General features: G+C 32.4%; 1 protein-coding gene across 2 annotated transcripts; it reads left to right on the forward strand.

The window, feature by feature from the left end:
* Positions 1-1,696: 1,696 nt before the first annotated feature.
* On the forward strand, positions 1,697-26,300 carry LOC129231476 (DNA-binding protein inhibitor ID-2-like). 2 transcript variants are annotated; one of them, XM_054865803.1, is made up of 2 exons: positions 1,697-2,120; positions 25,649-26,300. In XM_054865803.1, the coding sequence occupies exons 1-2, from the start codon at positions 1,815-1,817 to the stop codon at positions 25,709-25,711; spliced, it is 369 nt and encodes a 122-aa protein (XP_054721778.1). In that variant the 5' UTR covers positions 1,697-1,814; the 3' UTR covers positions 25,712-26,300. The 2 variants fall into 2 exon arrangements, with proteins under 2 accessions (XP_054721778.1, XP_054721777.1); XM_054865802.1 differs by having other exon boundaries at positions 1,704-2,120; positions 25,646-26,300.
* The last annotated feature ends 1,349 nt before the right edge of the window (positions 26,301-27,649 follow it).

The following is a 27,649-nucleotide window of genomic DNA, read 5'->3' on the forward strand; positions in this document are numbered from 1 at the left end:
GCACTGTGTCTAGTTCTAGAATGAGTACTATTAATGTTTTATGAAGAATTGATAATGTTGTTGATCTTATTGAATTTTTCTGAACGGGCATGTAGGGGGAGAGTAGCATTAAAGTTCACCAGGGGCGTAGACCCTGTAGGTACGCCACTGGCAAAGGTGATGCTTCTTGGGGGATTCAACGGAGGGGAATATATCCCAGTAACCGCAAAAGGTTTAATATTTTGACCATACCATACGACTAAGACTAGCCATATCCCTCCCTCGAAATTTTTTTCTGTCTACGCTACTGGGGTAAAAGTTATTTTCTCAAAGAAAAACAAATTGAAAAAAAAAACAACAAAAACCACTCTTTCGTCTCTTTTTAGAAATGCATTGATATCGCCATGCCAGAGAAAGAGGGCCAATTGTCTTCGTGATTCTAGTAACGCGAAGGATATTTATGCAGATCAGAGGAAAATATTTTTATGACCTCAGTCAGTGGTCTTAAATGAATAGCGAAGGTATTTTTATCTTTAGTTTTTCTGGAGACGAAAAAACGCGATAAATCCTAGTGAGCGTTATAACGAGGGGTTACAGTACTGGGAACATCTTATCCTAAGCAGTGGCGGATCTAGCCGATCATTTTGGAAGGGGCCATCCAAAATTTTTGAACAAACTCTCGAGAAACTTTATTAAAATGAATGATTCTAAAGGGAGAGTGTGTGTGTGTGTTTGGAATTCCCCCCTTCCTAGAAATATTTTACCTAAGAGGCTCTAAAAATCTAATTTTAAGCTTTTTTTGTGCGTATTAGAGAAAGCGATGGAGGATTCGTGAGCTCTCCCTCCGAAAAATTTCGAAATTAAAGTCATAAATACGCAAATTTAGGCTCTCTTTGGTCTCGTGAGCAATAGGTGACTCTGAGGACAACAGCATTTAGAGAACGTCCAAGTGTCTAAAGTTGGAACCAAGATATGATGTAAACGAAGGAGCAAAATTTTGGGAATGATAGTTCTTTTTCAAGGAGAGGGATATAATTTCTCTCCCAAATAAGGCCAAAATTTCTTTTAATGTAAAAAAAAACATGTCTTAAATTTTGTTATTTTCTCATAATAGTTTCGTTTTTTTATTTTTCTTTTTAAAAAAATCCTACAATCACAAGGCTTTGGGAGGGGCCATGGCCCCCATGGCCCCCCTCTAGATCCGCCCCTGATCCTAAGTTAGCTTTAAATCGGGAAAGAACACTTTTTTTGATTAAAATTTAAAAAAAAGCAAAAAGAAAATGCATAATATTCGCCAAAAAAAAAAAGAATTTTTTCCCAATAAAAACTTTTCAGCCTTTTTCCCTCCCACGAAAAAAAAAAAAAAAACAGCTATTAGAAAAAGCCATTATGAAAAAAAAAAAAAAAAAAAACTCTAACCTCAACTAAGAAAATTAAACATAGCTAACTTTCAATCACATTTCTGTTTTAAAAAGTCGCACTAGATGGCGGTAGTGTTATTCACCATCCTTGCTTCCTCGAGGTTTATGACATCTCTCAATCCACGATCCAACATCCAGATTCTCGCAGTATTCCTCCAGGAAAATCACAAACTTGATTGACGTTCACGCTCCATCTACGCCCCCCATTGGATATTTTCGAGTCAGCTGTGCAGTCAAAGCTCCGCCCCCTAGAGCGCGCATGCGTTTCTCCCGCCCCTCTCCAGTTGATATGAAATGAAACTTACCGGCAAGCGGCCACCCAACTCAGTGTTCTTCATCTGCTTCAGCCGCGAAGTAGCCGTTAGTTTCTCCGTGCATCATCATCATCCCTGATCACCGCGTTTATCAACCACCATGCCTGTCAATGCCAAAACAACCAAATCCAAATCGGGCAAGAATAAACGAGCGAAAGAGATAGACAATGAAGAAATTCAGTCGCTGTTGATCAAGCTGAAGGAAATAGTTCCAAACATGCCCAGAAATCGACGGCTTTCAAAATTGGAAATTATTCAATACGTAATCGACTACATAGTAGACTTACAAATTGCCTTGGAAAGTCATCCCCCAGCATCAAGCAGACCCCTGTCAAATCCCCAGGCTCCTCGTCAGCCCCTTGGAGTTATTTCTACAGAATCAAACTCCGTCAACACCTTTATTAATGTAAGTACTTTTGGTTTTTATTTGATCCAATCATGTTGTGTCACGTCCTAAAATGCAAATCTGTTCCCTTTCAAAACACAAGTCACTGTGTTAAATTCAAGATTTTTTTTCATTTTCTGGAGGGCATACAGTAAGGCTTATATTTTTACAGAGGCATTATTTTTGATAAAATGTAGTCTTATGTTTACAACAATGTGTTGTGGTTGTCGGAACAGGGCCGCCGAGAGCCGAGTCGGGCCACTTGTCAGTTTGTCGCCAGGCTCCCGGGCCTACATGAAGGCAGGGAGTGCCCTCGTATAACTTCTCAAATGTATACTAATCCAACTCCGAGCTGGGCCCTTTCAAGGGACAGGTTCCTAGTTTCTAACCTAGGCTGACATGACCTCGTTGCCCTGAGTCAGAATCTTAAGAAATTTTTTAACAGAATTAAAATGTAACGGAAAAAGATGTGGCTTATGATTAATTGAAGAAACCAGGAAAAGTAAGCTAATGCTGAATTTACTGCATCTATCTATCTATATATTTTTTACTTGTTTTTGCGTTACAGATTTGCATTGGACGTGCACTAATTTTCAGTAGTTGAAAAAACCTATGCTTATGTACAGGGATGCACAACCTTTTTGAAACAGCGGGCTACAAAGACCAGAATTGATAATGTTGAGGGCCGCTTCAAAAAGTGTGTGGGGTAAAGGGGGGGGGGGAATCATAAAAACTTATGCTTGACATGTTAATCCCTGCATTTGAAGAAAATATGTTTAATATCACAATAAATAGCTATTTTCTGCACTCATGCAGAGATAGTGCAATCAATAAAAATTTGCACATAAAAATAAACAATAAGTACAAAATTAGCAATGTATAACTTAATATATATATATATTTCTCTAAGCACAGCAGCTAACTAAAATTAGTAATAGCATTAAAAAAAAAAAAAACTTATATATCTGAGAATGCAAAATAATTCATTGATATTATATTTAAAATTGTGGCAAATTTTCATTAAAGTTTGTATAGTGCTTCAAAAATGCAGTCGTAGCAAGGTGCATTCAAATTATATTCCTAGTTTTGGACTTATTCAAATTCATGACACAAATGTGTTTGTAGATGTACGCGCTACCAAACACAGTGGCATAAGCAACTGCATTCAAAGAAGCAAGTGTTTAGGCTACAAATAAATAAAGGGACCAATCTAAGATTTTTATCTTATTGACAAGTTTTGTGAAAATTTAACATCAGCATTTTATTTCTGTGAATTTTTTTTTCAGATCAGTATTACAGTATTCGAAGGGAAAAAAAAGTGCAAGCTCATTTTAGAAAAACACAGTTGTGTCTAATAATTGAACTATGTCAATAAGTTTTTTTTTTTTTAATCAGTTATACAAATCTTATTTAAGGATAATACCAATACGCAACAAAAAAGGAATGAAAAAAAAATTTTTACAGTAGAAAATTTTACTGAGAAATTTCAAACAGGAAGATTGCTGCACAATCACTAGCAATACGCCAAAATTAGCTAAGCCTAATTTCCACGTGCAAACGAAAAACGGACTGTAACAGAACGAAAATGTCGTACTCATACTATGTTCATTACTCAGTTCAACATTCTATTTCATTAATAATTTTTGTTTTGGTGAAAGTGTCTTTTTTTATCTCTTAATTTTTGTTAACGTTTCAAATTTTGCAAGTGCAATTAAAAAAAAATATTAGTTATAAATGGCAGTAAAATCGACCTGTATTGGACCTTGAAATTTTAAACCAGAACGATAAATGAGCAAACATTTCGGAAATGAGTTTTTAAAATATTAAAATATATAAATATATATATATATATATATATATATATATATTTTTTTTTTTTTTTGACTATCTTTTTTGCATTTTTCAGAATTTGCCGCTCTCAATTCAACATGCTTCGTGGGCCACTTTTTGCCCTTCGGTCATAGGTTGTGCACCCCTGCATGTCAATGATATTTCTGAAAGCTAGTGTTTAAAAGCAAATGCGCAAAAATAATATTTCAGATGATATTTGGAATTTGTGTGGGGGGGGGGGTACTTTTTTAAATATTATATATATACCAAAAGTTCTGCTTTCAACCTTCTGATTTAATTTTTTAAAGATTCTAGATATCTCATTTGGGAAAAACTTGTGTTTGCTTTTCCAGATCATGTCACGTGCCGCATTCGCTTTTTAAAAATTGGTATATGCAAAGATCAGTTTCATGCTTAGGTTTTTCATCCTGGGCTTCTTTTGAAGTCCGGCTCCGTAGGCGGTTCGTAAGGGCCGCAAGGAGGCTTCTGCCCCCTCATTTTCGAAAGTAAAGGGCCTGTCCCCCTCCTTTTTTATAAGTTCAAAATTGACGATCTGTCGAATAATGATGTAATTGATTGAACCATATGTTTAAAGAAAGAATTGATTTGAGTGAATAAATGTGCGTTTAACATTTATCTCATTTATTTATTTCATTAAAATTAGAATTTTAAATAGGAAGGAAGGAGTCGACTGTGGCCTTCTTTCCTGATTTTTGAGGCCATGTCCTGAATTGTTTTAGAGAATGACATTCAATTAATAATGACTAATTTTCGATTGCTCATTAAAAAAAAAGTCTGCTTTAGGAGCACTGCCCCCCTTTCCCGCACTTTCTTGACCTATACTCTTTTGTTTCACAACCACCTGTTCTGGTTCTATTGCTGTGACCTGCCCCATTGGGGGGGGGGGGGGTGATCTCTTAAATGAAACTTCTCCCCCACCTCAACTGCACAGTAAAGACTGGAAAAATGTGTCATGGTGTTATAAGAACCCAGAATATAAGAGGGTTTTTTTAAATCAACCTTAGATACATTACTGTAAGCAACCTTTTCTTGGTAATGATTTATTTTTAAACATAATCTATGGTTTATATATTATTACCCTATTGCATTGAATCTATTTATGCATAATTTATTGAATAGAAGTGTTTCATTCTTTTAACTATTCATGGAAGAATGCTTAAACTAGATTGTTTGTTTTTTTATGCAAAACTTGCCCTCAGGTCCTAATCAAACCCAAGTGATACCCAGGCCTCTGAGCCACATCACAAAAAAAAAAAAAAAGTTATATTTTCAATGTAGTTATGTATTTCAAAACTAAGCTACCATTCATACTATGAAATGATTAAATATATCTGTGTAACAGAATAATAATATTAAAATACGTAACATGTAGGGGAGAAAGAGGGTACATGGTGTATGTGTTTTTGTTTTGTACGAAAGTCTATTTTAATTTCATTTTCCCATTTTTTTTACTAACCATGATTTTACACCCAATCTCTTTAAACGTGCATACTCAAATATTTGGAGATGACAAAAAAAAAAAAAAAAAAAAAAAATTGCCCACATGTGCCGCTAAACGGGGTACATTTGTACATGCTTGGAGCACATTTGAATACCATAAATAAAACAATATCAATAATTTAAAATAGCAAAGACAAATGGCTTGAATTCACATTAATTAAATTGTTCTTTGTCACTTGCAGAAGTTACTATTAGACTGGGTAGGAAAATTTAATTCCATGTCAAAATTTAGAAGTTTGCTTGGAATGAACTTATACCATGCCATAATATCTAAACAATTTTTTGAAAATGCATCAAGATTTTTCGCTGGCCAAATTTTCATTCTTTAGTCGTGAAAAAGAAAGGTTTGGACCTTGCTTTATATAGCTATTTGTTTTCCTTCATCAGTTGATACCAGCCATTCTATTATTTTTCCAAGCATTGGAATATGTTTTGTTTATAGCTTCTGCACAGTTATGTGCAAGCATCCTGGCTCAAACATAGGACAGGGACAGGTCATATTGTAACCTATTTGAAAAGATTTAATTTGGTGTAATAACTTACAGGTATAAAACATTAGAGGCACATTTAATCTGTTCATAAGTGCCCCTAGTGTCCAAATGGGCCCCATAACTGGATGTTCATAATTTTGTTTAACCTAGCCAGGTAGATTTTTTTTTGATACATTTTGGGGGGGGGGGGGGGTCATTTAACATATGTCTACAATCAGTTTGCTAATTTGTGCTTGATATATATAAAGTTGTTTGCTATTGGTTACATTCATACTTATATTTATTGTACACCAATCCTGGTACATATTGGTGCCCCCCCCCCTTTTTCTTTGTCCTTCCTGACAAGTAGGTTCACATGAAAATATATAATTTTGTAAACTAGTTGTATGCTAGAAAAACAATAAAAATCCTAGAAATATTTCTATAAAATATTACATTACAGAAAAATTGGGTGAAATTGGATGTATGTCTATTAAACAGAATTAAATAGAAGAAAGTGGATGCTCTGGAACACTTAATTAATATTGGATGAAATACATTGTTATAATTTCAGACTTAAAATGTTAGATTTCATTTTCAGCATTGGATAATCGTTTTCAAAACTATTTGAGAAATGAACTGAGTTAAATGCAAATGAAATATGCATTTAGTTTTTAATACAAATATGGCACTTTAAAGAATAATAAAAAAATCTCATAGTTTGAGTTATAAAATGTTTGCACAAAATTTTAAGGAAGTTTAATTCATCTATTCCACTAACTTTGCTTTTATGTACATTAAATTTTGTAGGAAACTGAGAATTGAGTAAAAACTACTTAAGAGTAACTATTAGTTAAGTTTTGTAACAATTTTGTTATAATGATAGAATAAAAGCCTTATCTTTATTTATAACTTACAATGGGTATATAACAGTTTGAAATGTAAAAAAAAAACATATACGTAAGAAATGCTATCAATTTTTTCACTATCAAGCTTTAAAAAGGGTTTTTCTCAGCTTTTGTTATGCAAATTCATCTACTGCATAGTTAAAATTTACTTTAGATGTTGCAGAATTCTCAGTAGTCAATAATGAATAAGTGTGCACTTTAACAAAATTTTGAGTGAAACTATTATTAACTTTAATATTTATCGCAGTTTACAAAAAAAACAAAGTAAAAAAAATCTTTGTCCTTGATATTGTCATAGCTACTATTCTTAGATCTTGTCAATTTAAAATATACATGTATTGCATACATTTCAATCTGCATCCTCATCACCTATAGCACTTATTATAAAAATGTCACATTCTTTTATCTTTCATTTTTCTGTCTTTAAATTGCTTCAACTTCTTTATAAAGACCTTCTTTTATTTCCTTTTTTTTCTAGACCCAGATATTTCTGTAAAGTAAAAGTAAAAAAAAGTAAAGTTTAACTTCTGTAAAGTAAATTTCTGTAAAGTCTGTATGTAAATTTACTATAATTTCCTGTTTTTATATTTCTTTCGCCTGAAAAGTCTTCGCAAAAAAAGTTATCTAAAGCCTCAATCGATACATAGTAGTTTTTGACTTTTAGAAGAACGCCATAATCATGATTTTCAGCATTATTAGAGCTCTAAGCTCTAAGGATATTGAATATCTTTTTTCTTTTCGATCAATAAATACATTTTGCCATATACCAAATAAATTTAATGATGTAAGGACAAAGTTTATTTTCCTGCTTTTCTAATTTTATTTTAATTCTTAACAATGAAATAATTTTTTTAATTTGAGTTAAAGTTGCATTGTTTTCTATTTTCCAGTCATATAAATAACATTAACTTCCGTGCCAAGTTTTGTGATTTGCTTCCACACATGTAAAAGATTCAACAATTTTAATTCAGAGAAAAGAAATTATTGAAAATACTATGTGCTCTTAGGAAGCGATTGCTAAACACTTTAAAAGCAAAAATTTCGATTCCTGGTGAGGATGCAGGACGGAAGAAATTAGACGAGAAAAAAAAGGGTTAGAGACAAAAACAGAAAGAAACGAGCTGATGTGTGCATCACATAACTTCCTTTTACTCCAATTTTAATGTCATTTTCCGAATATTGGCAATTTTAATGTGATTCAATAGTTTACTCTCTAAATATCACCACCAGTGGCCAAATTGAAACGATTAAAAAAAAATAAGTAAATAAAATCGCCAAACTTGTCGCCAAGTTGGCAACAAAGCTTGGTGACCAAACGACTGGCGATATATCGCCAAGTGTCCGCCAAATTACAACACCACTTGAGTATACATCGAAATTAACAATGATTCCCCCCCCCCCCCGAAAAAAGGGACAAACACCCTTTTAGAAACACCCGAATGCAACCAAAAGGGGAGGTGCACAAATAGACCCCACTAGAAATCTACGTACCAAATTTCAACTTTCTAGGACTTACCGTTTTTGAGTTATGCGACATACATACGCACGTACGTACATACGCACATACATACGTACGTAACGGACGTCACGAGAAAAGTCGTTGTAATTAACTCGGGGAATGTCAAAATGGATATTTCGAGTGTTTTTACGTTCTTAGGCACTTATCCGCGTGTGGTCGGGTTGAAAAAAAAACTCAACATTAATTCGGGGGTGAGCAAAATGGAAATTAAGGCCGAATTTTGAGTAAAATTTTTTTCGCGAATACAATACTTCCTTTTTTGTAAAAGGAAGTAAAAACGAGCGAACTAAAATAGAGTCGAATAACGTGGAGGTATGCGATTGTTTAAGATTTGGCAATGAAAAACAAAAAACGTGAACGTGTCGACAAAGGGTGATAAGTATCTAATTATAATAAATAAAAAATTTTATGGAAAAAAAAAAAAAAAACGCGTATCACGGATTTGGTTAAAAAAAAAAAAAAAAATCGCAAAAAGTTAGGAAGAACCTCGACCGACAAACTGAAGTACAGCAAAATGCGACCAGCAACCACTTATTTTTAACCTTCAAAACAAAGTTGCATATAATTTGAATTTGCACATGTATTAATATATACCTGCTTTATTATTTCAAAATAATGCATTTGAGATGGGTGCGTTACCTACCCTGATTGTTGACATTTCTGAAAACAGTTGTCAACAAATTTGACCAAACCCTTAGTTTAAATTATTTTTGTTTACTGTATACTTGTACTTAAATATGATTTTTTTCTTTTATATAGCATATTTTAAGAGAAATTTCGCGATAAAAATGACAAATTTCACAAATAACGTTTTGTATGCGTTTATACAGAGAGAATTCAAATTTTTAGGGAAGCATGAATTTATCAGTATAAATAAGAAAGAGAATGCAACGTTGCAATGCACAAATTACAAAAATTCATTGAAAATCCCTGTTTCGAGTTTACAAGGAACGCAGCCGCAACGAATTGGATGACGTAACCAAAGGCAGCGTTAAAAGAAAGGGACATCAATAGGGGACAATCATAGGACGCAAACATGATTATAAAAAGGTTTTTTTTCGCGTCAAATTGCGGGGTTAAAAATAATTTGCTTCCTATAAAATATGAGTTTTGTCTTGCTGAAATGCGAAAGGAAAAAAAGATATATCAGCGTTCCAATGTTCAGATTTCGTAAATTAAACCATAGACAAATATACGAGAGGGCGCCATTTGAGCTAAAAGTGGATGGAGAAAAATGGTTCTGGTTTCGGTTTGAGTTCAGTGATATAAACAGAAACGAGGTGTTTTTCCTCCCCTCGCTACCATAGCACGAGTTGCGGCCCTCGTGTAATAAAAGGTTGGGCACCGCTATGCTTGACACGCAGAAAACATAGATTGTTGTTAAGGAATTGAGGAGGAAAGTGAAATTTTGTTTCGTTTGACTTCCTGTTCCAGGGATAGGAAAGATAAAAGTTTTTTCAGGGTCAATCCTCCCAAACATTTGAACTCGACCCATGGTGTCAATCCTACCTTGTTAATATACATACATAGGGTGCTGTCCAGGCCCATCATTTCGAGTTTTTCCGTGTGTGGGGGGGGGAGGAGTGGCAAAGAGTACATACTCAATGAAACTTTTTCCAAAGTACAAGAACACCACGCCCTCTTATACGTAAATTCGTTTTTTTTTTCAAAAACGGGGGGGGGGGGGGCTGACCCCTCTAAGCTCCTTAAATGACGGTCCTGGTGCTATCGCAAATTAGCTTGGTCCCGCTTATCTTGCTCTTTTTCTTGTGCCAAATCATCCGCCTGGGGTGGGTGGAGTAAAGTGACATTTTTAGTATTATTTAATACTGAACTAATAGTTATTATGAGAACTCATTAGTTTTATGGAGAGAGCGGGAAGGGGGGGGGGGAAGAGTCCATTTTTCTGTGGGTGGTTGAAATTATTTTTCGACCATTTCTGGATGCCCTTTCTGTTTTTTTTTTTTAATTTTTTATTTTAATTGTTTTAAATGTTAGTTTTTCTGCAGTTTAAGGAACAAAGGAAAAAACGTAATATTTCAATTTTATTTCCGTTTTTTTTATTCCGAAAATTTTGCACTGTTGCTACTCCACTCGAGCAAAACCGTTTTTTTAAATGCGAATTGGTTTAGAATTGTCACAATCTTGAATATTTTTATTTTCTACGCATGCAAATTTTTACCAAGCTGTCCGGACAAAAGTAATTTCTGATATTATTTGATAGAAACGGATTTCAAAAGAAAAAAAATAAGGGGTGGGGGGTTGAAAGAGAGGGAAAAAATGAGTTCTTCATACTTTGATTATTTCACAAAACATTAAAATAAAAAAAAAAAACCCGCATGAATCGTGAAACATCGAGCGCAAAAAAAAAAAAAAAAAAAAAAAAAAGCGTGCCGACTACAATTGACTATTTTGAATTTTTAAATTTTCTTCTTGTGTGAAATAGAATTACACCCCTCCCCCCTTTTTGGCCATTATTTTGAATGAAAAGAATCTACAAAAAGAAACACAAACGAAAATAACCCATTTTTAATTTTAAACTAGTAGAATAAAACAGACTCGAATGAATAACTCATTATATAGATACAAATAATAATTCATTTTCATCTTTAATTTACTAATAATCCTTATATATTATTTCTGTAGCCTGTTTTTGGTTTCTACGCCAAATTTCCCTCAATTCTTGATCGATTTCTTTGATTTACGGCTTATTTTATAGCTTATGGTGCTGGCTACTGACGAAAAATAGACCCAAGGTCTGAAAATTGTTTCTTTTAGCCGAAAAACCTGTTTTAAAGAACCAGAATAAGGTTTTCGGTCAAACTTATAACTTTAATTTGCGCTATGACCGACAGAGCTGAATAGCTTGATCGGCAGAGCGTTCTCTTCGTAACCAGGAGATTACGTGTTCGGGCCCACGTCCGAACAATCTGCAACAAAACAATTAAAGAAATATCGCGCGTTACATGAACACTGAATTAAATGAATAACAACTATGAGGGAATAGAATAAATGAGAAGGAAATGCTCCTTGCTGATATGAAAACACTCCGTGATTTTGTGCTAAATTACTTCGAAATTGCACGTGTTTTTTTTTTTTTTTTTTTTTTTTTTGAAGCTTTGGCTCTGGAAAGAAAATTAAAGCATAATGTAAGCGAAAATATAAGTAACAGGTTTAAGATTTCAGGCTACAATAGAATTGTTTTTTGTTCAGAAAAAAAATAATAAATCGTATATTGAAATATATATTCTTCTAATGAGTTTGTGACTCTTTGTACAAATAAATAAAATACTACCTCAATTTGAAGGGTAAAATATATATTTTTTCTTCTTTTTGCTAAAAAACAAATAGCTTATCATTTTTACTACATTCGAAAGCATAGTTCAATTTATTTTGTATTTTAACCGTGCTGTTAAATGATGAACACGTGCTGCCATCTAAGTTATAACGGTTTAAGCAGCCTGCGATAACAAATTGTAAAAATTTTCAAAAATAAAAACATTTTTCTTCAATATCTGATCTTACATATTAATCCCCTCTCATTTTAAAACTTATTAGGCTGGCCAATGACGAAAAAAAGACTTACGGTCGAAAATTCAAGTTTTCGAAATCGTCTCTTGCTGTTTCAAAACCTTGATGCTGCCTGTAGTTCTTGTGCATTTTTTAAAGCATAGTTCTAATGCAGTTTTCCATTTTTTACTTCGCTTTCGGCAAAAAAAAAAAAAAAAAAATAGCCTGTGTGTGTGTTCATATTTTAATAAAGCTTAACAGCACTGGACTTAGTTGTTCGGTTTAATTGATAAGTTTTTTTCGGTAGAGCGTTCGGGTATAAACTATCTGAACTTCGGGCAAGCTTGGGCTGTCCGACATAATATCAAATTTATATTAGTATTACGCATTACATGTGCTCATAACATACACACCTAATAAAATAAATGCAGTGGGAATGCTACTTGGTGTTTCGACTCCTTTATGCAGGCTACAGTTATCATTCGGATAAGTTGATTGTTAATCGAACTGTGTTCTTTGACTACATCCAGACAACTCAACAAAATGTAAGCATAAAAAAGTATTAGATTTACCTAAAGAAATCCTTTTTGTGCCGAAAAACATTTTTATTGTATGCTAAAATGTAGATGTTTCTAATAGCAGTGTTCGACCTTTTGTACAAATGAAAAAATACTACGCCCGATTAAAACTACGAGTTTCACTCAGTAAACCTTTAATTTTTTATTCGCGCGAATACGATATAAAGCATTAAAAGTATTATCAACTTCATTAGCAAGAAATTATTTTCTACTCCTCTGCTTTCTGCTGAAAAAAAAATACATTTTGTCTACGTTCGAAAAATTACACTTAAGAACGGACTCAGTTCAACTGGTTTTGGTTTTGAATTTTAAGTGTTCGATTAAAAGAGAAACATGTGAGGGCATTTAAGCCGTAACGGTTAAACAACCTTCTATGTGAAATAGTGCAATATTCAAAGATAAAAACACTTATTTTCAATCAAATTTATTACTTCTCTAGAATGTTTGTTTCAATCGCTACGTGAGATCTTCGTCATTCTTTAATCAAATTCCATGCTTTGCGAATAATTTTAAATCGTATCATGCTGGTTAATGACAAAACACAGATGCATGATCTTATTATTATTATTATTATTTTTTTTTTTTTGGCAAAAAGCTTTTTTTGCTGTTTTTTACTACGCATTCCTTCAATGAATAGCTTTCGAAAAGGAAGGCGCAATTGCGAGGTTTGTTGGGGTGTTGGGCTGTTAGTTAGAATGGCGCCAATTCGAATACGTGCCAATAAATATCTCTTTAATGTTTCTTTTTTTCCCGTCAGATGCTGACATGTGCAGGACTGTATTTGCCACAACCTGTTTTTTCACATGCACAGTTATTGCTTTTTCACGAGTCACCACTCAGCCACACTTTTAATGACATTTATGTTTGCATTGAAAATATGTACGATTAAAAGGGGAGCTATGATCAAATTATCACAACGTTGTATTTAACGAGGTTTTGTTACTGATGTCTTAAAATTACATGCCTTCTCTTCTGCGCTTACTTTTTTTTTTTTTTCGGTTCTTCGCCATAATGTTCTTCCTTTGAAATTCTTAAAGAGCGAAATGCCTTATGAAACGATTTGAAGCACAGTGCGGAGTTCCGCACGGGTCGACTAGTATGCTCTATATTGATGTTCAAATCGACATTAACTGAGCAGTATTAGCTCAAATTTTTGTCACACTTCTTCTCAGCCATATACTTATGCCTTATTTGTGAAAATTCATTAACTTATTCATGCATAAATTTGAGAAATTGCAAAGACGTTTCAAACTTGGGACACTTCCAAGTTCGAGTAGAAAGACATAAAAACTGTCTACGAGGAATATTGAGTAAATGCATTGTACAGTTGTATTTACTCAATATTCCGCAATATTTGACTGTGAAATGTCTCGTACGTAACGCTAAATCTCGAGATATTAATATTTGGTTCACTGCACGAAAACAAATGAGAGTTAAAAATAAACAAAAACTTCGTTATCTTATCTGTACAGTGAAAAAATATAAATATTTCGAGATTTAAGTTTATTTACGAAACATTTGATAGCCAAATACTGTGAAATGACCCTAAAATAAAATAATATTTTATAATTTAAATTCTTCTGGGCTGTTAGGCACCCCATCTCACCAGCTGAGGGTTAATGATAAAGCTAACTGAGGGTTAATGATAAAGAGGTTGTCTCGATTCCCTTATTTTTCTTAAAATAATTTTTAAAAGGAGTAACACCTTTTGTCATTTTGTTTGCTAGAGACAGAGGCGGCGATTGGAATGAAAGGGGGGGGGGGGGGCAAAAAAATAAAATAAAATAACGACAAGTAAAAGCCATAGGGTTTTTAGCGGCAGCAAAAAAAAGAAAAAAAATACAGTACAAAATTTTGCTAAGACTGGAGCATATGATTAGTAATTGATGTAAATCTAACAGAAGTACTCATGTTTTTCTTAAGATTTTGATGAAGTATGTACACAATAACTCTCCCCGAAGAAACACTTAGCCATGAATTAGACTTACATTATTTACCCTAAAGTATTTTGAGATGTCACAAACACTTGGTAATAATTTCATCAATAAAGTATGGCTTGTTTAACTAAACCAATTGATTTACTAATATCATACCTAAACAATGAGTACATGAAGTAAAAGTTACTGCTTGTGCTAAATAATGTTTTGTAAACGGATATACAAAGTAAAATTAATAATCATGATCTGAAAAGTTTGGCACTTCTACTTTTTTTAATAATTTCTCGTTTTGGTTTCTAAATTGGAAAATTAAATAAATAAATGAACCATAAAAAAAGGGGGGGGGTCAACCGAATCGCCGCCACTGGTTAGAGATGATCATTATTTTTAAGCGTATGAATCATAGTTGATACCAGACGAATCTTAAAAGCATGTTAGTTTTTGTGTATTCTTGCAACAATAGGTGTTATCTAAAACTTTTGGCTCTGTATTGTGTTCGCATTTGAGCAGTGGAGTCCTAGCTTTAGTTATTTATCTTTTAAGTGTCACTTGATGTGTTGTGTTGAAGTGCTTATTTTTCTCGAAGCTATAATGACAGGTCTTGCTCAGTGATGATTCGGCAATAATTCAGAAGTGTTAAAAGCACAACAAATAAATGTAGTCTGAATTTCGGAGATAAAAATAAGCGTGCCGTTGCGCTTCTTATCATTCTAAAAGTTTTTCCTCGTTTGTATATTTTACCCTTAGCTTAGTTGGTTTCTCATACCAAACTTAATTAAGTGCACATATCTGTTTTTACTAGAATTCCCCGTCTGAAAATGACTCTACTTTTTGCAATCTTGGGAAAATTCATCTCCTTTTCAAGATGGACTTTCCTCAAAAGAAAGGAGACTATGGTTGAAAATCAACAAAACTAAGTCCATATTGAAATAGAATATCATTATATTCTACGCTAGTATTGATTTACTAACTATAATCGTATTTTCTTCCTGAAAAATTGCTTTTTGAAATACAGAATATCAATTGTAAAAAATTATGTAACTAAGTAAAAAAAAATAAATAAATAACAGAAAGTTGCAAACACCGTATCTCAGGATATTCTGTCGTATTTCTTCACATCCATTAACTCTCATCGTTTTATATTGAAAAAAAAATAACAAATAGGAAACTTTCCTATTTCTATTGAACAAAACTGGAGACTCAACAATGTTTCCGAAAATCGATAAGGCATCGTAGTTGTTGGATGAAACGCTTACGTCACGATCTTTCAACCGGAAAAAAGTGTGAGAAAAATTATTTCCAGTTTTCGAGTACCACTGTATGACACATTTCTTCGTTCATAATCATAGTGTTACGTTTTTCAGTTCACCGCAGTGAGTTAGCTTTCATTTCTGAGCAAGAAGAACAACTTAAAATCATAGTTCACATTAAGAAATGTAATACGCTCATAAATTGTTATAGCCTTTTGAGGCACAGAACGTCGAATTACTGAGCTGAGGCAGGCTGAAAGCAGGTGGATTCTGTTGAAGCCATTGTGTCAGTCGGCTGAAAAAGAGTAGTAGGGGAAACTAGGAAGACTTGACCCAATTTTTTGTTTTTATTTTCCTCCTTTTTTTTCAGAATAGTTAGAACGAAATATATAAATAGTTTGCTATTTTTCACATTATTATGACAAAAAATAATAGCATAAGTCAAAGTAGAAATGGTACAAAAAATTGTGTTCCTCAAGTCTGCATATGGGTCAAGTGTCCCTAGAGTCTGGGAGACTTGACCCAACACTTAGGGACGCATGACCCCCCTCATGAATGTAAGAAGACTCAAATATTGAAAAACGCAGGTTTAATGGTGTTTTTTGTTTTAACAAGTGATACTTGAAGTGAATGTACAGAATGTTCACTTTTTTGTGAAGTGTTACATATGTTTTTTTAGAAATTAATCTTACCCCACATCAGCAGAAAAGCAGAAGTCAAATTCAAAAGTTTATAAGCTTAGACCTAAACAATATTTCAGTTATTATTTTAGTCATTTGTCAAATAAAAACAATTTATTAGACCAAAATATTACACATTTGAGTTATTTATTAAATAAAAAAAAATCAAGTCTTTATATTCACAATATTAGAGTTAGCAACAGCGTTAGCGTTGAACTGCGTATATAGATACGTAAATGTACGTTAGTGTTTTAATTTCTTATTGAAAGAGGTATAGTAATTAAAATTGCTTGAAAGGTTTTGAATTTTTAACTATTTTTGTGAAAATTTAAGAAGAATTTGATGGAAGCACATCGTGCGATTTTAATAATGTCAAATTATGTAGAGTCAGCTCGATGATCTTTTTTTTTCTTTATGCATGAAGATGACGTCCTATTTAGTATGCACATAATTCCACAATTTAGAACTTATTTTTCTTTTTGAATCGGAAAAACATAGAACTTTTTTCTTGGCACAAAATCATTGTAAAAATTGCATTATTTTCAGACGCCTGAGAAAAATAACACTGCGGGATACTTAGCAACAAATTTTTGCTGAGTTCGGTTTTTGAGCTCTTTTAAAGTAAAATAAGCATGCTGATTTCAAAATTGTAGTTAGTTTTCATTTACCACATCTGTTTTTTTTTTTCCCCTCTACACCTTATGTTGATGTAACCACTTTCCGCTCTCCTAATGGCTAAAATAAACCTTTTTAAAATCGAAAATAATTTTTTACTAAACAAAATTGCTATTATTAATGATAAATTTAATTTCTTGTTATTGCCGTGGCAAAATGTTAACGAATTGATAAGGAATGTGTAATCAGTAGCACAAAAAAACTTTTTTTTTCATATTGTGTAGGCAAAATTTAATAATTGTTGCTTACTTTAAAATACTTTTTATTTTGACTTATGTTTTTCAAAAATGTCGTATGTTTTGTGAATTGGTCGCTTTGATTCCTAATAGAAAAATTACTTAAAACCGATGAAAAACAATTCTAAAAAGAGAAAATTCTTCAATTTTTTTTCTTTATGAAAATAGTTGTTTTAATAAAAGATAGACCACTCGGCAGTTTATGAAATGAAATCATAATGATTTTTTAAAATCAATTTTAATGTATTTGTTTCAATTGTTCAATATTCTTTTTTTTTTTTTTTTTGAGAAAAGGGGGCAATAAGTTTTTCATCGTTTTAGATTAAGTTCTGCGTTCAAAACTCTATTTGTCTTATGACTTCCAAACTTAAGTTTTATATTCTGTTTTTTTTTTTTTTTTTTTTTTTTTTAAATCAATGCAATTTTCGTCATTAAACTCTTATTGAAACTAAATATTTATTTATTGTACTGCATTAATTTTGGTATCTTTATGCGATTACTGTGCATAGAATGCGGAGTGGAGTATCGCAGTTTTATCTCTTAATGTCGATATGAAGAAGTTTAGTCACAACTAAGTAATGTTTATCTTTGTGAGAAAATTGAGCAAAAAAAAAAAAAAAAAAGAGTTTTATAGCAAAAATTGGTAAATTAAACTCCATGCACGTGTTTTGGAATTATGGGAAACTCCTTCTTCAATGCTTTAAAATGTGAACTTCTGGATGAAAAATGACAGTGCTTTAAAAGCGAGAAATTTCGAGATCGCAACATTGCAAAGTTAGTGTTTTAATTAAAAAAAAATGCGTGCTTGAAAATGTCAACAAAAGCTTCTTTACGCATAAGAAAATCGGGAATGCCCTTCATTGGATGATTTTTTATTTTTATTTTTTTGAAATTCAACATGTCAAGCATTCTATGTTTTAGAGTCAAAATCGTGCTCATTTCTTCTTCCCCTGAAATTTTATTCTTAGATTTTTTTTTCTGTGCATTTTTTTCTGATCATTGTTATGTTCGTTACTACTTTCAAGGGTGCCCACGGGGGGGGGGGGGGATTTTGGCGCAAGTTGCGCCATCTAAATTTTTGGGGGGGATTTTTTTAAATTGTGAAATTTATTTACTTAAATTGATTTATTGATTTATTTTTAATTTAAATTGATTTATATTGATTTATTTTTAATTTAAATTGATTTATATTGATTTATTTTTAATTTAAATTATTTATTTTATTTTATTTCAGTTCATTTTGTTTGTATTTTATTTTGTTTCAGTTTATTCTGTTGGTATTTAATTTTAAGTTAACTTTGTTTATTTAGTTTGTGTGTGCGTGTGTGTGTGTCATTGGCGTAGCACAGAACTTTTCGAATAAAATATCAATAATAACAATAATTAAAAATAAATAAATAATATTTTTAAAAATATATAAAAATATTTAAAAATAAAATAAAAAAGAGAGCTGAAAATAAAACATAAAAGGCGGGGGGGGGGGGAGATTTTTGAGGGGGATTTGCGCCATTGAACTTGGGGGTGGGGATGGGCACCCCTGACTACTTTCGTATATTTTACTCTTCCAGAACGAATTTTACTCCTCTAAAAATGTCAAGCATTTTTTTCTTCCCTTGGGAAAAAAAAAAAAAAAAGCACTAGCACATCAGTACCTTATTGAATCGTTAAATTTCTAAGTTTGCGTTTGTAGGAAACAGACATTGGTGGTTGTATAGATTAAGAGCTACATCGAATTATTCTTGGTTGCAGTACTGTGTATGCAATTTTCATTGCATTTTTTATCTCTTTATTTATTTTTATAACTATTGGAAATTCATAAATTATTAGTTTAAAGTATTTACGAAATCAAAGTTGATACATTTTGTTAAAATATTTCAGTAAAGACTACGTTCCGGAGCAATATTTAAAAAGTTTATTTATTTTTATAAACACAAAAAATGAGGCATAAATAAAATTGCTTGATTTTTGCGAATGTACAAATTATTTTATCTCTACTGACTGACCAATTCTTATAGATAATGTTGCTTTCTTTTATTTTTAATATTAATGCGAGATTAATGAATGGTAAAAATTTGGAATCGAATTAATTAGTAATGGTCATCTACGCCAACACTTCGTGACACAGCTGAAGGTCATGAAGTCATGGCACAGATTCATTACACAGGTCCCCCCCCTCCCCCACACACAAACCTTTTCCCTGCGATGATAGGAATTTGACAGTGTGGTAAGTTTTATTTTCAATAGTTCTTCTGCACCATGTGTGGAAATGATCCAAATTCACTGGCACTTTGGGAAAGTTAACAGCTGTTTGAGAAGGTCCTTAAACAGTGCAAGCACGCACAACACACCTGCTTGCCACCTGTATCCATCAAAGTTTCAGTACTAAATACAGACGAAATTAGTATTTCTAGCTTGTGATACGAAGTGTGCGTCAAATGTCATAGGACAAGTAGAATTTGCTCAGTGTCAGCCTGGTGTCAACACAAGCAGGCTGTAAACTGGAACACAATTTGTGTTGTGATCATGACAATATAGAAATGGTTTAACACGTGATTCACTTAGCATAAGTATAGAGGAAGGAAAAATATTCCAAAATTTATTGGTGCAAAAATAAAAAAAACTTAGTTTCAGTAAAACATGAATCAAGTTGCATTATATTAGTGTATGAGATTTATTATTAATAACCGTTTAGTTGCATCACAAGAATTCAGGTTTAGAGGAGACCCAGGTGTTTACATAAGAGATCTTGTCATCATATTATTTTTTATTCAATCGCTAATTAACTAGATTTCATTATAGATTATGCTAATTAGTTGTAATTGCTAATTGTTAAATTTCAATCTGTTATCATAGAATAGCAATAGTAACATTTTTGATTCTGGATATTTTTAAAAGTGATAAACAACATCTAAATTTATGCATAAAACATATACAAAAACACATTAAATACAAAAAAAAAAAAAAAAAAAAAAAAAAAAAAAAAACGCATAAAATTGCTTTAGTGCTAAACAAAGCACAATTTTATGTGTATTTCGTTTTTCTGTTTTTTTGAAAGTTAAGTCTTGGGTCGTTTTTTCTTTTGTTCTTTCTTATGTCAAACGCCGCGCTGCAAATATGGAATATTTTGCTTAGGATACATTTTACTTAAAGTGTATTTTGATTTTCTTTCTTTCTTTTTTTTTTAAACACTAAAAGTGCGTACAAGTTACTGAAGATACAGTCATAGTACACAAAACGGTTTATAATATTTTCACTTTAATTTGAGAACGTTGGAAGTTGGAATCATGCTTTATTTAATTGCCAAGATTAAAACGAAGAAGTTAGTCAAATGGATATAGACCATGTTTGTTTTGCTAATTATACCTGCTTCTCGTACCTCTTTGACCAGCTCAAAAACTAAAAGGTTCTATTTTTAATTGAAGCGAAATTAGTTTCCTTTATCTGGCTTCAGTTGCAGTTCATTAAAAATAGATAAACCCGATAAAAATCGGTTAGAAAAACGAAAAACAAACATGTCAAAGATTATCTATCCATTATTGTTGTCCAGTTAATATACTTCTGACGTTTCGAAACTTGCCTGCACCAGGGAAAGAAATGACAGAAACAAAGAGGGAAAAAAGCAAAAGAAAACGAAGTTACGGTTTTGACGCTGACCTTCAGTAGAATGGGAAAATACCGGAAATAACACGTGCAGAGAGTAACCCCGTTTCTGTTTCTTCCTAATGCCATATCCCCACCGTTAAATTACTAAGCACACAAGTTAAACATACGTTGTTGCTAGTACAGGTGTTTAACAAGTGTGAGGTGTAATATTGCAACAGTTGGTGTGAAAAATCAAGGTTGAGTGAAAAGAAAACAAACTTCTCTAATCAGTAGTCTCTGATCTTTGTGGATTAAAAGATATCATTAGATAGAGTTTGAATTCGCGGTGTGTGTGTGAATTGTTTGGTTTTCTTTTGTATATATGAGACTGAATTCTAAATTATGCGTTAGGAGTTTGTCTATATTAGTATTAATAAGGAGACAGGTTTCCTTTTAATACGAAAAGCTATTATCTTATTCTAGAAGTTAGGCAATCGTTGTGATTTCAGTTTTACTTTTACTGCAAACGTAATATTGAAAGTAGAATCTTAAATATAGTGGTTTAGGTCAAAATTGAGTGGGGGAAAAAAAAAAACAAGTTTTATTAATTAGTGTTCTTTACTATAAAGTTTATACGGAGTGATTTCACATTTGAGTTTTTTTTTTTCCTTTTTTTTTTCAACTCTCGGAACAAATTTTTTTATGTTTTGAGTCAGAGTTATTAGCATGAAAAAGTAAGCAGTTTTGTATGAAAGATAAGAAGTTATAAGATTATATTAAGATTTAGTTTCATTGAGCCGTTAATTTCTAATGAAAATTGTCTTAAAACGAGCCACTTTTTAAAGTATTCCCCAGTTAATTTATTTAATTTTTATGAGGTATGACTTGTCTTCATAAACCACTCTTGCTGACCCCCCCCCCCCGAAGTACGAAAAATATTTATATTTTAATTTCATCCATCGAAGTTTCTTTCAACCGCACAAAATCTGCTTCGTTCTTCCCCCCATGCGAGAAAAAAAAGTTTTAAAGCTAGCTATAGTTAAATGTTGACATTTAACAACAGTATCTAAATGTAAAAGCTAGTAATTATTTTACTCATTATCTATAAATACAAAAACCTTTTAAATAATCATAAAATCCAGTCTACTTTTTTAAAAGAAAAAAAAAGCGAGTCGAAACAAGAAATAAATGTGTTTGTGTTCAAAAGTAAAATAATTGGTTCTGGATCGTAAAATAATGGCATTAAGGGAAAAAAACTGTGCACAATTTTAAATTCTTATTTTTGCTTTATGTATTTATTTGCTTACTTATTTTTCAATCAGACAAAAAAATACAGGTACAAATCTGAGGGTCCGGTCAAAGTTTTCCGCCGAGCCAGCGATTGAGAATCCCCTTTTTAAGTAAAGGGATGCCTTTCCTTTAATGTTTTAAATGAATTATCATGCGTTCTGAGCAAAAAAAAATATTTTATGACGTCTTGTTTATTGTAAAAAAAAATAATAAAAAATCAAACAAAACTGTTCATGCGTGAAATTTTACGATGTATAGCCTTCAGGCATGAGGTCTAATTCAAGGACAATGCCTGAATATACTATTGCGAAAACCGTTTGTTATTCTGAGTCTCTTTCTGTCTCTTTCTCAAGGTTTTGAATGACACACATGGATAATTTTAAGAAAGCAAAACGGCATTTTAATAGCAAGTTTAGAAATAATATTGAAAAGAAAAACTTAGCAGTTACTTAAGGTTTCTACACTTCCAATATTTATCTTTCATTCTGACTAAAATTCCCTGCACTGTACAAAAACACTTTCAGAGTTTAAGACTGCAGTAAAAAATATTATTTTACTCCACTTTTAAGTCTTAACTTTCAAACTGCGGAATGTATTTTTACCCACAAACTGGTGAGGTAGATTGTCTTACATACCGGAAAAATTAGACTTATGCATTCAAATTTGTTTTTATTATTCACATATAGATTTTCCTACTTTAATTTCCTAAATTTTGTGTACAGCACAATAAATAGGTGGAGTTACATGCACTCCACCTTACTTACGACTTACGTTACAGAAAAATTACCTTAACAGTTAATGGTTAACTAACCATGAGTTGTCTATACTATTAAAACTTGGGGCGCGTGTGTCTTTAACCCTATCTCCTTTGTACTGTGAATATCTACCAGGTCAATACTAGTACCGTTGCGTTGAGTACAAAAAAACCAAAGGGAAGTCATTCCACTCTGTGTCACCTCTCTAAACCTTTAAGAGGCCAGACTTTGTACTGACAGAGGATAGCTTCCCCCCTTGGATGTCCTGAGGATATTCGGAAGGGGGGGGGGGTAAATGGAGATATCGGGGGGAAGAGGCATTAAAATCATCAATTCTTACACTCCACTGGGCGGCATTGAGCCAACCGCAGATGGCGAACGGGGGCTGGCGAACAGAACGAGCAGGGGGAGGAGCACTCTAGTTATATTTTAAAGCGGATTTTTTTACGATATTAACTTTCGTCGATTAACTATCGTGTGAAAATGCTATTTGAAGTAAGCTAATTGAATTCATGAAAAAAAGAAAGGAAAAAAAAAGTTAAGAGTCATTCAGGCTTAGCTCTATTTACCTCATGTTTCTCTTTTTAAAACGGTTTCATAATCATCGGTGGAGAATTCGTTCCAGCCGCCTGAAGTTTACTAAAGTTGAAATTTACAAACTTGCGGAGTTACGGAAATTTTGCCTCGGTTGCGATGATACCTAAGAACCGATTTTAATTTTATTCATTTAGTTTAACCAACTGGATAAGATGATTACATAGTATATATTCAGTAGAATTATTCATTTGGATATTCGGGTAGGGTTTGTTTTGATAACCTTGGAAGGGGCAAACAGTGAAGTCGACTGGTAACTAACTGAATGAGAAAGTTAAACAACGTTTACAAAGATTACTTACTGATGGACTTTTGAGATAGGATTTTTCAATGAACTGTTAGTGTACTGATAACAGAGCGAGATAGATACACACAGGCTCAAATTGATTATTCACTCAGATAATTTTCTTGCAGATAACTTTTCAACAACAGTTGTAGAGCAATATAGTTGGAATTTTAATTAGTTTGCTAACTATGCCATTTGAGTCTGTGGTTTTTGTTATTTTTGCTTATACTTTTGAAGTTCCACTTCAATGAGTTCACTTTTACTAGCTATCGGTTACTATACCCGTCTTTAGAGCTTAAAAACTCGTTGTTCCTAAAACGTTTTTTATAATAATGGATTTTAATGTTTTTTAAATTTAAAGTTAAACTGTCATATCTTATGTTTGGTTCTTCAAATTTGTGTCTGCAATTGTTTTACCTATCGTCAGAAGCAAAACGGTGATGGAAATGTTTGAAATTTTGATCATAATCAATAAACGTTTGATGAAACCTAATTTTAATATTGAAAGTGAAATTTTTCATTTGGTATGTGCAAGAAAAAACAAAGTGCAACCGAGATCAGTTGTGAATTGATATTCATTATCTAAATGTAATGACACTTTTATTAATTCTTTGAAGACCATTGGACACGTGTTCTCTAAAGTTCAAAAGTTATGTTATCAATTACTGAATACAGATATTTATAAATTATATTATTGCAAAAAAAAAGGGGGGAATTTCTGTACTCTACCGTAAAGCTTATGGCCCTCAGTGGATTAATAACAACGATTTCCATTATAGACTGTAACTCCACGGCCTATAGGTAGCCTGGAAAGCCCATAATAGACCGACTCTAATGGATGTAACTCCACTTAAAGTATTGATGTGTAAACCGATTTTTTCATTGGAACCTTATTGCAGTAAGATTTGTTACAACGCTATTAATCCTTTGAGGACCACAAGCTTAATGATACATTATGGAAGTTTGCGGTGTTTTAATACATTTTGAACTTCGAAGACACATATTGCACCCTGGTAAGGAAAGTGACGCAATTCAAAATTTTGGGGAAACGTACCAGCTGTTTATTTAAAATATGAATTTAATGCTCTTTCTTGCCACAAAACTCGCATTAAGTAAGCTTACATAACTGGTACGTAGTTGCGTAAAAGCGATATAATTAATAGTGACATATCATTTTTAAAATTTCATAACTTAGAAGAAAATTTTTTGAACTTTTAAGTGCGTAATATTAATTTAGACAACAAAAGCTAACTAGTAAACATCGCAATAAGAATATTTTGTGCACATTGTAATATTTGAGACTAAATTGCTCAAAATTCCTATAGCGTAAAACTTGATTTTCTCCAATGCTGTTTTTTTTTTTTTTTTTTTTTTTTGAGTAGTGTCACTTTCCTTGCCGAGGTGCGATATGTCCCATAATTGAGTTAGTGAGTAGCAAAGGGATGTAAGTGGCAAAATTAAAAATTTAAAGATAACCAGTACAAATGATAGGTGAGCCTCTCCTCTGTCTTAGGGCAAGAGAACGAACTACTAGCCCTGGTAGGCTCTGTTATACAGCATGATTTAGAAAAAACTTTTCAATGAAAGCCTACCTAGAACCTTATCTTTAAACGCTTTTTACTCAAAACTTGAAAATGTCCACTTACATGCTTCTCACTCACTTGTCCTTAAAGGGTTAACTCCTTCTTCTTAAACCAGGACGAATAGATTGAATGTAAAAAATATTAAAAATTGCCGGCTTCAATGGGGGATAGATAGCAGCCCCTTCCCCCTCTTCCCCCTGAACTGTAAACGGATTTGTGACACATTTATGAAATGTTTCTCTTCTGAAACAGTCATCTAAATGCAAAACTTAGCTACATCATTGTTAAAATGTTTGGAAAATTGTCATTATTCTGTATTAATTATTTTCCTTTTTTTCTCAGCAGGCAGAAAAACCGGTTTCACCTGTTCCTGACGTGCTGTCGACATCCCGGTCTGTTTCATGTTAGAAGCATAAAGGATATAATATTCATATTTTCGAGACCAAACTGAGAAGTTCCACATGCAGCTACTATCTGTTTTGCTAATGGAACGTCTGGGACGTGCAATTCCACATTCTGAAGAAACTTTGATATTTTATACATAACGTCCTTTTCCTGGATTGGAACTTGTTTGTTTCCTCCTATAGAGAAGATGGCCTTCAGGGACATTGATGCAATGCAAATTTTGTATTACGGAATTGACTTGCTAAAGCTTGGATGAATTCCGTACACCATCTTGAATTTTGCACAATGGCACATGTTGTTGATTTCAATCGCATGCCATAATATAGATGTTGAAGTCATATTGTAAAAGTTGTTCCTTTTCGTTGTTGTGCATTGGAATACTTAGGCTGTGATTCCATTTTATTTTATACTTAAACACTCATTATATTTTGTACTTAAAGAATTCCTTTTATCTGTTTGTTCGGCTATTCCATCTGCTAAGCAGAAGTGACTGGTGGAGGTTGCTGTACATAATATTTTTCGACAATGTTCCCAAAAGAATTTTGGGTGTGTTGTATAAATGTAAAATTTTATTGAAGAAATAAATAAGGAAGCGTAATGTTTAATCTGTTTTATTTTATTCTGATGAATAAATTTACACTACAAAACCAATATAATAAATTTCATGGGGTGAAGACGAGATACAGTGAAACAAACTTTGCTGATTTTTTCTACAAACAATTTTGAGTGCACACAAATATGATTAATGAAAAACAACGAATAGTAAAAATCTAAGGTGTACCTGTATGTTGGGGTACACTTGAAAAATACAAAACTATTCATTCAATTTTCACCTAATTAAGTTTTTTTTTATGAAGAAATCTTGATTATTAGGGAAGGAAAGAGGGCTTGATGAATATACAAAATAAGGAACTTCTTTAAAATACAAAAAATGAACTTAACAAAATTACTATAACCCTTGATGAAAAAAAAAACAGTCAGAAAATTCCATTTGTTTAATTCTATAGTATTAACATAACGAAGTAAGTTTCATTTCATATTGAATTGGATAAGTCCAGTGTTGTCTTGGTTTCAGTTGGAGGTGATTTCAACCATGGAAAAAACCCGTTTCAATAGTGCTGGTCAAAATACGTTTTGACCATATGGCCAAAACTAACTCCAACTGGGATTTATACCAAAATATTGATTACAAAATAATTTAACTGAAAAAAATGTACAAAGTGATTTTCTTTTTCATAAGTATACGATCAATCGATACACTTGTCATAGTTTGAGGCTTCAAAATTTATTATTGATGGAGGAAATTATCTTACAGCTTACACACACACACACACACACAAGTGATTTTTGATGGTTAATCTATTGCCATGAAAATTCTATAGGATAACTCAGCTTGACTATCTTCCTCTGCCATGGCCAACAACTAGTTTTCATTGTATTTGAAATGGGCATTTCTTTCAAATCACTGAAATAGTGTTTTTTACAAGAACTGCAGTGAACATTTCTTGTACACTGCATACTTTTCAATAAGTGTACAGGTTCATGTTTCACATAAAGTTTTTTTCCCCTTGGTATGAATCGAACCTTACTGGCGCAAAATTTATTAAGACTAAAATTACAAGTATCTTGTTAGTAATAGATTGAATTTAAGAAATATGCAGCCTCAGAACTTGGTTAACGAAAATTAACCAGTGTCAATGACTTAAAGATCCTGAATTTTTAACAGCTAGATCAGAGTCAGATTTAACTTTCTGTACTACTCTGACAATATCCGTTAAATAGGTTGAGATGAGGTAAAATGGTCAATAGGCTAAAGTAATCATCCACCAAATAAAATCTTTCCTCCATATCTTTAAAGTAAATTGAGGATTGAGTAAAATTTATACATTTTAACAATCATGAATTACATTTTAAATTTTGCTACGGGCAATACTTTATTAA

This window comes from Uloborus diversus, chromosome 10 (genome assembly GCF_026930045.1).
Source record: "Uloborus diversus isolate 005 chromosome 10, Udiv.v.3.1, whole genome shotgun sequence".
NCBI lineage: Eukaryota > Metazoa > Arthropoda > Arachnida > Araneae > Uloboridae > Uloborus > Uloborus diversus.

Coding starts and splice junctions, on each gene's coding strand:
- LOC129231476 (XM_054865802.1), top strand. CDS start 1,815: ATGCCTGTCAATGCCAAAACAACCAAATCCAAATCGGGCAAGAATAAA. Junction 2,121..25,645: donor CCGTCAACACCTTTATTAAT/GTAAGTACTTTT, acceptor TTTTTTTCTCAG/CAGGCAGAAAAACCGGTTTC.